General features: G+C 35.9%; 1 protein-coding gene across 3 annotated transcripts in view; it reads right to left on the reverse strand.

The window, feature by feature from the left end:
- The window catches only part of LOC117124201, a 34279-nt gene that overhangs the window by 12911 nt on the left and 10545 nt on the right, over window positions 1–10823 (reverse strand). For all 3 annotated transcript variants that reach the window (XM_033270353.1, XM_033270359.1, XM_033270366.1), the window contains one exon: window positions 8166–8330. In XM_033270353.1, the coding sequence (XP_033126244.1) occupies window positions 8166–8330 (165 nt within the window). The remainder of the gene's footprint in view (window positions 1–8165; window positions 8331–10823) is intronic.

A 10823-nucleotide genomic window follows, 5' to 3' on the forward strand; every position in this document is an offset into this window, starting at 1 on the left:
GTGGTACATACATGGCGTATTCTTTCTGGAATCTTGTCTATTCGCTTGATGTTCAGTATGATTCTGAAGCAAGATGTTGCAAAAGCGTAATTTTGCTTTCCATATCCTTGGATATGTAGCAGTACTACCATCTGTAAATTTGTATATAGGATCTGTGTGTAAATAATACCTTGCATTTTTAACTAATATCTCAACTTCATGGGTTATACACCAATTTTAGGAAGGTCATTTACCTTAAGGTCATTTGCCTTAATTCAAGTGACCACACATCATTTGGGAATGTTGATGAGTTTCCCAGGTACTAGACAAGGACAGGCAATTACTTATCCTTATTGGTCAGATGGTATGAAAGGTGATGCTATATCACATACATTTGTACTTTTACAGACACATTACTTTCACTTTCTATCAATGTGTGTATATCATCAACTTGTTTCTCAAGTGTTTTTGTAAATACGCTTTTCACTTGGAATAAATTGTACAGTTCTACATATAAATTAGTGTGGTGTATTTTTATCATCTCATCGTACACTTACACTAAAGATATAATCCAAGACTCACAGCCATATAAGAGAACCGTGACGCAAGTTGTCTTAAACTGCTTTACTTTGGTGGCGATAGGCAAATATGTACTTCTCTAGAGATGTTCAAAATGGACACCAAGACAGAGCTTTTCGACCTTTCAAATCTTCGGCACTTGATTACATCCTATATCCCATATATTTTTGAAGTCAGATACATGGTTGATGGTATTGCCATAATCTTCAAGGCTGTAAGTTGTAATTAGCGGTCATGTACTCTGTTTTCGGAGCACTAATAACTAGACCTAACCCTACTGCAGCTGCTACTGTTTTGGAGATCTGTGACTGGGCCCGTGCCATTGAGGACTCAAGCAGGGCGATGTCATCGGCAAAGTCCAGGTCATTCAACATTATAGCTGGGTATCGCCTTTATCTGCGTGGATTTGTCATAACACCAGATTCGGCTCCACATGATTTCAAGACAAGGAAATCCACTAAAATTATGAACGGAAAAGGGGCTAAGACATCACCCTGCAGGACAACCGTTGTTACTGGGAATGTGTCTGAGATGTTCCAATCCACTATGACAGTTACTTGAATTGTTGTAGAGTACTTGGATGGCCTTAGTAAAGGTATGCCATAATGACGCAGTACTGCAAACATAACTGTCCTGTTGATGGAGTCAAAGGCTTTCTTGAAGTCCACGAAAGTGACTATCAGGGGCAGTTGGTATTCCTTAAAACCATTCATGATCCTCATCAAGATGTGAGTTTGCTGCGCACAGCTACGACCACATCTGAAACCGGCTTTGTTGCTCCTTAGCACAGGATCAATATGTGGTTTGACGGTTGATCAGGATTTTATTGTAGACTTTTGCTGCAATAGACATTAATTTGACAAAAGGGAGAGGTCGCCTTTCTTAGGTAGAGGGATAATTAGTGACCCATTGTCGTGGAGGTGAGAGTGTATACCTCTTTGCAAAAAGCATGAATGATGTCGATCATGCAATCACCTCCTCCCTGCAGAGCTTCAGCAGCAACAGCACAGTCCAATACAGCTTCCTTTTTTATTTTTACGGCTGCTATGGCTTCGGCTGTTTCTTCACGAGTAGGGGGATCCGTGATGATAGCAAGATCCTCAATAGCTGGTGCTGGAAATTCTATTGAGACCAATTCGTTATCATTGTTAACCCAGGACCTGAAGCTGCAATTTTGAACTCCAGTAAATCTCAAAGCCTGAATGTTTATTGCCAGAATACGAGAAGCCTGAAGAACAAACTTATAACATACAACTGCACCTTACGTTCTCATCTTATAAATAACGAATATAACATTGTCTGTTTTACTGAAACCTGGTTAAATAACAGCGTTCTTGATGCTGAAGTTTCCGTGAAGGATTTTACGCTATATAGAAGAGACCGAAATAATGGTCTTAGAGGGGGAGGAGTGCTCATGCTAGTAAATTCCAACCTTTTATCCCAACGTCTTTATCACCTAGAGAAGGATAACTTACAGGCCATCTTCATTGAGATTACCATTTCTAGAAGAAAAAAGATCATTCTTGTGTTGGGTTATATTCATCCTAAATCCAAACTTGCAGTTTTTGAAGAACTAAATCAATCTTCTTTAGATGATGTATATCTTAATTACACTGGCTGTGAACTTATTCTTTTAGGTGATTTTAATCTACCAGGTATAAAATGGTCAAAATATACAACTGCAACTACCAGCAATAATATTGAACAATATTTCGTGAATTCAATTATTAATAACTTTCATCTTTTTCAATGCAATATGTTTCCCTCTCACTGTGATAACATCCTCGATCCTGTCATATGTTGTCAAGATATATCCAACTCAGTTGCTTGTGGTAATGATATTTTTTAATCTGATCATAATTCAATTACTTTTAGGTTTCACTGTCGTCCTAGATTTTATATTAACAACATCAACAACAGGATTCCATATAACTACACGAAAATAGATAAGGATCTTTTAATTAACACACTTTTAAATGTCTGTGAAAATTTCATTTCATTTCATTATTTATTTGGTCATTTACAACAACAACAACAAAAAAAAAAAAGCTGAAATTTGGGGAGACCAGGGACAACCAGAGTGAACCAAATCACTGTAGCAAAGCCGGTTTACCCAACCCCAAATTCAGCAACACATTAAAAAATCAAACATTACAACGAATCAAAATACAAAGATACCTTACAAAGAAAAGAGGATGGGCTTTCTAAAACTGCAGCATCGGTTAACAATCTAGGGAGCTGGTCCCAAACACGAGGCAACATGATGGCTACCGAGTTGAAAAATGCTTGGGTCCTTGATGTTTGGTGATGGAAACACAAGCGATCATTATGTCTGGTATTGATTTTGATACCATCATAAACCGTGCTGCAGCTTAGAAGGCCCATCAGAACTTTAAAGCAAAATATAATAAGCAATTTGTCCCTTCTGACAGACAAAGAAGAAAAAGAAAGCAAATGTAACCTCTCCTCAAAGCTCATCTGTCCTCGATGTTGTTTAAGAGCAAGACGAGTTTCTCTTCTATGGACTCCCTCAAGCAGATCTGACAAAGTTTTAGTCCATGGAAACCAGGCGGGTTGAGCATACTCCAGGCCTGGCAATACCAGGCTTTTGTAGAGAGACAAAAATGCACTGGTCGAAGCATGTCCAGCCACGCTCCAAACAAAACCAAGCATACGCTTAGCTTTGGAAACAATGGCATGGACATGGTCCTCCCAGGTCAATTTTGAGTTGAAAGTAACACCAAGGTATTTAATGGTGGTCACCGGACTAATAAGAGAGCCAGACAAGAAATAGGAAGACAATTGTTTATTACGCGAGCGTGTGATATGTAAAACATTTGTCTTCAGAACGTTGAAAGGCATGCGGTTTACTTCACTCCACAGAGTAAGTTGGTCAAGGTCTGCTTGAAGGTTGAGAGAGTCTTGAGGAGAGGTTATAGGACTATAAACAAGGGTGTCATCAGCAAAAATAGCAGTTTGACATTTAAGCGAACAAGCAATGTCATTAATAAAAAAATTAAAAAGAATGGGACCAAGTACACTGCCTTGCAATACCCCACTGGTTACCTCCACCCAGTTAGATGAGGATCCCTTAAATTGAACTTTCTGAAAACGTTTAGTCAAAAATGACTTTAACCAGTACCAGATATCCCCAGAGATGTTAAATTGCTGGGAAAGCTTATTTAGGAGAATATCATGAGGCATCCGGTCAAAGGCCTTTGAAATATCTAAAAAAATGGCATCAATGAGTGGTGGGGATCTTTGATCCAAAATATAGGACCAGTCATAAATGATAGTTGCAAGTTGCGTAGTACATGACTTTTTAGGTCAAAAACCGTGTTGGTTCTCAATGAGCAAACAATTATCAGTAGCATGCTGCAGAAGTGCTTGTACCACCAGCCTCTCCAGCATTTTACCCACAACAGATGTTAGAGCCACCGGGCGGTAGTTGTTAAAATCGGTAGTCACTCCTTTCTTAAATATAGGAGTGACATGTGCCCTCTTCCAACCCTCAGGCACGTTACCTGATGAGAGGGAAATATTAAACAACTCGCAAAGAACTGGAGAAAAAGTTGGAGCGCAAAGCTGGAGAAGCATTGGAGAGAGGTTATCTGGGCCTGCAGACTTGTTTGTTTGAAGTTTCTGCAGCATGCTAGTGACCTGCTCAACAGAAAAATAAACATTAGATAAGGTAGTGGATATAAACAAGGTAAGGGATGTTCAGGAATGTTCTCAGAATTATTAAAAACGGAAGAAAAAACGTTTTGAAAACACTGTGCAATATCTCCTGGATGTTCTATTTGTGTTCCATTATTTATAAAAACATTAGCACAAGAAGATTTACGTTTCATTCTGACATGACCCCAGAATCTACGTTTGTTATCAGAAGATGAGAACAACTTGTTTACATAGTTATAGTATGCTTTTTTGGTCTTATATTTTACCTCATTTCTAATTTCTTTATATTTTATCCAAGTATCCATTGATTGAGTCTTTACAAATTTTTTGAACAACGCTCTTTTCTTATTGGCAAGCTTTAGAATATCTTTAGAGATCCATGGCTTGTTCTTAGATTTCTTGCGTAATTTAACTGGGACACTGTCTTTAATTTCTCCCAAAAAGAAACCGAGGATGACGGCGGGCGGTATATGGTGCCAATAAGCCACTTACATTTGTGGCCATAGCACATCACCCATATCAGCTCAATGTCGTCAGGTTCAAAGTCGTTTAGACGTATTGGCTTGAGTGAGGTGTGTATTGCAGTTAGTATACCACCTCCCCTGTTACAACGATCTCTGCGAAAAATGACATGAGTTGAAGGCGTACTCACCGGGAGAACAGTATCCAAAGTCAACCACGTTTCAATAATGGAAATAAAGTCAAACTGCTGACTGTTGAGGAACATCTCTAGTGCATGGGACTTGCTATTAATACTTCGTGCATTAAAAAATATTCCAGAGAGCTCATTTCTTTCATTCGTACTATTTCTTTCACCATTTTGTGACGGAATAATTGGAACAGACGTAGGCCTATGCCTATCTGGCCCAGGGTTTATGTGAATGTCTCCTGAAAGAAGTAGCTGGAATGTTAAAGAGTGATTGCTTGTATACGGAATCCTTGATTTACCAAATTTCCTAAGCTGTCCTCCGGGCCTTACAGGATGCAAGTGTTTACAAATTCCTTGCAGGGCAGGAGCCTCACTATAGCCAGTAAAACAATGGCTCTGAAACATGCTTGGCTGACTCTGTTGGCCTAGCATTCTAGGGCTGTAAACATTCCAATTCAATAAAACAGCCAAGACTTCTGTAATTATTATGACTGAAATACATCGTATATACATCTTAGACATCGGATTGTTACAAAAGTAACAATTGAGAGGTACAGGTAACTGGTTTTTCAACAATATACTTAGCTCAATATACTTAGCTCTCACCTACAGTGTTAATGTTAATGATGCTGTTGATGATTTTATTTCTTTGGTCTTAGCATTTATTAAAGATGTTGTGCCAGTAGTAAAACCTAGACGGAGAGTACCACCATGGTTTGATGTTGAATTACGTAATCTTCTTCGTAAGAAGGAAAGGTTATTCAGGTTAAAAAAGAAACACCCTAATGCATCCAATAATGATAATTTTCAGCCACTAGAGCTGAATTCAAGAGACTTTCTCGTAGTAAATACTACAGTTATGTTACCAAATTATCAAACGATAAGACAACTAATCCTAAACGTTTTTGGGGCTGGATTAAATCCTCATATAATTGCAAAATTAAACCTGTAAACTTGAAACATGGTGATACTTCTGCCTCTTCTCCTGAGGAGAAAGCTAATTTATTTAATAAATACTTCAGTTCTGTATTCAATAATAGCGTTCCAAAGCCTATTTATCCTGACCTTCCAGATTATGACTTAGACAATATTTCTACTTTTAATATTGATATTTTACGTATCGAAACACTTTTACGTGTAAATAGATGTAAAAAAGTCATCTGGTAGTGATAACATAAGTAATATTATTCTTAAACTTGGTGCTCCTGCCATCTCTCAACCTTTGTGTATGCTCTTTAACTGGTCACTTAGTGAAGGTACGTTCCCTAGAGCATGGAAAATGGCCAATATACACCCTGTCCATAAAGGTGGTAAAAGAAATGAGGTCTGTAACTACAGGCCTGTTTCTATTGTCCCTACTATTGCTAAGATATATGAACGTATAATTTATGATGTGTTATATGACCATGTTGCTCCTGCACTTTCAATTGCTCAGCATGGATTTATTCCTAGCGTTCTTGTACTACTAATTAAGCTAACTTTTTAATTGTTGCATATAATGCTCTCAATAATATCTCTCAGTGTGATGTAATATATACTGACTTTTCAAAAGCATTTGACCGAGTTAATAACGATCTACTCATTTACAAGATCTCTAAATTCGGCGTTACTGGTAACTTATTGAAACTCCTTCGTAGCTATCTTACACATAGAGAACAGAGAGTTATTATGGATGGTGCTACGTCTGAATGGATATCGGTACAATTTGGTGTTCCTCAAGGCACTATTTTAGGACCTTTATGTTTTAATCTTTTCATCAATGACTTGCCTCATAATTTTACTTCGCAATGTCTATTATATGCTGATGACCTTAAATTGTTCCGACTGGTTAGTAAGATTGACGATGCCAAATCTATAATCTAAATCAAGACGATTTAGACATATTGTACTTATGGTGCAACACTTGGGAAATGTCCCTCAACTTAAACAAATGCAAGATTTTGACTATCACACTTAAACAACGTAAAATTTCTTTCCCTTATAATTTTAACGGCCACGTCTTGGAGGTCGTATATTTTCACCGTGACCTTGTTATTACTATTGATTCTAAGTTGACTTTTAATGAGCATATAAAACAGGTTTGCTGCAAAAGTAATAGAATGCTAGGCCTAATTAAATGCAACTGTTGGAATATTATGAACAAAAAAGCATTAACTATTATTGTTCACTTGTTAGACCTTATATCGAATTTAATTCTGTTATTTTTAATTGCATGTCTAATACATGCCTTACTAAAATTAATATTATTCAAAAACGATTTGTTAAATTTGTTTCTCGTACTTGTAATATCCCTTCCAATTATATCACTCTTCCTACTTTAAGTTCTAGACTAAATTACCTTGATTCTCTCTTTTTTTTTTATAATTGCGTTAATGGAGTTTATGGTTCTGATCTTATTTTCTGTTTTTGGTTTATCTGTTAAAACTTATCTATGTCGTAATTCTATCAGTTCCTTATTTAATGTTAAATTTTCTCGTGTTAATGCTACTAAATTTAGTTTTATTGTTCGATTACCTAAATTTTATAATTCTCTTGTTGATAAAGATAATTCTATTGATATTTATTATGATTCATTTAGAACGTTTAAACTTAAAATTAAGTTATATAATTAGATTTTTGACTGTGTTTTTTTATGTGTATTGTAACTGGATTGTTCTTTATTGTTATCTTTGTTTTATGTTATTCCATTCTGTAAGTGGCGGGCTCCCCGCTGTTGATTGTGAAATGAAATAAAATAAAAAATAAAATAAAATAATCATAACGGAAAATAGACATAATGTAAGCATTCGCCCACTGTATTGCTCAAGGTTATCGATTTTATCAGCCATTGAGTAATATTCATTTCTTAGCTCATCGTAACGCTATTCTAATGACACGAAGAAATGTCACCACAAAGGACTAGTCGTCATGGGTACTGGGTTTGGTCTACAGGAGTTCGTGCTTCGAACGTCATTCAATTCATAGAAGAAGCCATAAAATCGTAGTAGTAAAAACTTATGACGTCATCTAAATTTGCCAAAATATTTAGTTATCGTATACACGATCAATCGTTGTCGAATTATCCTAATGTAAAAAATTCTCTTATTTCTTTTATTTTCTATATGAAAAATTGCTTTTTGCTTTTTATCGTTATCGTTACAAGTATAAACAGGTCCTTAACACTATGTATTATCGTTTCGCTTTTTTTTTTTAAACGTCGTTACCACTATAGATTCTAATAATTTGTAAACAGTTCTGGGGATGATATAATGTGTTGGCTTATTTCAGCCACAATACTCACAAGATCCTTGTCTTCAGAAGGGAGATGAATATCGCCCCGTGCCGATTGATCCCGAAGCACTTCAGCGGAGGTACACTGATCGGTCGGTGGTATGCCTTGTTTGTGTGTGGTAGGCAGGGCTCCAACCTTGTTTGATTTGGTTTCCGATCGGGGAGCTAAATCTTCCTAATATAAAAATGCCAATAGTTGTAAGAAATAGTGAGTTTTGAGTTTTTTCGAAGAGCAATTTTTAAGAAGTTAGAACATACTTGAGACATAAGCAGTACTTACAGACTATTAATCATAGTAATACTAATTTTATTATTATATTATATTGTATGCGTATACAGTATAATTATACATATATAATTATTTAATTCATATCAATTACGAAAAAATGTGTATTATACCATTACTCATTTTGAAGTGTTAATTTACAAGTTAACCTAACACCGGATCCAAAATAATGCTACGTTTTATGTGAAGAATATATTACTTTTTGGATTTATTTAATAAATCTATAGAATTAATGTCTTTAAATTGTTTGGGAAGGTCATTCTGTGCCTTTGTACGTAATGGACTGTTTGGATTAGTAGTATAAACCCCTCTCCCACCTAGGTTTATTTCACCTAAGAGTCGTACTATTTCTACGAGTTAAAACTCTTGATCTTTGGAAAGGACCTATACGAGCTTATTACGTGTTAGCTACGAGTGAGGTACGACTTTATGGAGTTTGTTACGAGTTATGTACGAACTATGCCGAGCAGAGCACCGAGTTAACTACGAGATTATTGATATAATTACAAGTGTGTACCGAATTAGAATCGAGTTAGGTACGAGCCAACTCGGTGCGCTCGTACTTACTCGTACTCTTTTTTGGGTGCTCGCATCAAACTCGTAGATGACAAAACCGCATATATAGTACGGTATATATATGTATATATATATTATATATAGTATATATAGTATATATATATTATATATATATTATATATATTATATATTTTATATATATATAAAAATTTATATATATACATATATTTATATACATATATTTACATACATATATATACATACATATATACAGATACATACATACATTTGGGAACTGTTTACTGTGTTTTATGAACACTGACCTTTAAATATCCAAACTATATTTACCATGTCTCAAACCATTTTAATAAATCTGATCTATATCGAAAATTATATATATTTTTTTAAATGCCACAACAATCATAAATATGAAATTTTAATAGGACAGTGTAAATAAGCTTTCGGCTTGGAGACTTCTATATATTGTACGTTGTTGTTACATTAGTGGTTAAATTGTTGTTACAATAGTGGTTAATGAATTTGTTACAACAGTGGTTAAATCATTGTTACAATAGTGGTTAATGAAATTGTTACAACAGTGTTTGATTTTTGTTACAATAGTGGTTAATGTTACATTAATGGTTGATTTTTGTTACAATAGTGGTTAATGTTACATTAGTGGTTGATTGTTACATTAGTGGGTGATACAGCATCAAACTCGTAAATGACAAAACCGCCGACGAGTATCCAGAGTAGTGTACGAGCTAGGTAGGAGTACCCCGAGTACTCTATGAGCTACCCACGAGTTCTTCGAGTTTACTACGAGTTATCTACTCGTGGAGATAATTTTGGACGAGTTCAGAGCTGCTACGTGTAGGTAAGAGTCCTCTCAAAGCTTTCCGAATCGTCCTACGAGTTTTTGTCGAGTTTGCCGAGTTAGCAACTCGGCATTCTCTTGTAACTCGTATGCTGAAAAAACCCCTAGTGGGAGAGGGGCTGATCCTTTTCGAGCACCTGACTTCAGATCTACATATCTCGGATTTTAGCCATGAAACGGATTTTCTCTAATGTTCCGTTTACAATTTTAAATTATTTGCATTATGTGACCGTTTGTTGTCTTTTATGGGCTTATCCTATGTGCCTATATTAAAATATATATTACGCTATTTAAGAATCTATTTTTAGATCTAGTGTTCGTCCATTGATGCACAGTAGAGATTGTATTAGATCTCCGATCTTGTCCACGAACCTCCGACTAGTGCTGTCTGGTAAGAGCTTTATAGGACGCGTTAAGAATGACAATATTCTGTGTCTACTAACCGAGATTCCCGCCCCAAAACATTCCACAATCGAGTAGGCGCATAGCTGTTCCACTATTTGCATTCCAAAACGGCGGAGAGAGTAGATCTGATTGCCTTCTTAAAGAATACTTGGAAAGCAAAACAGTATACAAAGGCTTAAATTAAAGGAAAAAGGATATTCGAAATAAATGAAGAGAGGGAAATTTTATCAGCTCTACAGATAAATGAAAAGGAAATTTGGACACGTACGTTTATGGACTAAAAAGAATTGATAAGTAATATTTCTATAACATGTGATGATTATTATAGCCACTTTAAACCTCTCTTTAAATCTCTCTTTTAACAAAACATTATTTAATAAAGACCAACCCCAGATAGAAAACCCAAATACCTAGCCTAGGTCCATGCTTTGGTCGATCGTTTCGTTTGGAACTGCAGGGCCTACCCTAGTTTTCACGGAAGAGGCATGTAAAGCCGAAACGGATCCGTCTGCAGATATTGGGATTTTTTCCAGTGGATATTTAGTTTATTTTGTCATTCTGATTGGATTTTCTCTGTTCCGTCA

This window comes from Anneissia japonica, unplaced genomic scaffold (assembly GCF_011630105.1).
Source record: "Anneissia japonica isolate Jap-2015-1 unplaced genomic scaffold, ASM1163010v1 scaffold2996_len279161_cov141, whole genome shotgun sequence".
Lineage (NCBI taxonomy): Eukaryota > Metazoa > Echinodermata > Crinoidea > Comatulida > Comatulidae > Anneissia > Anneissia japonica.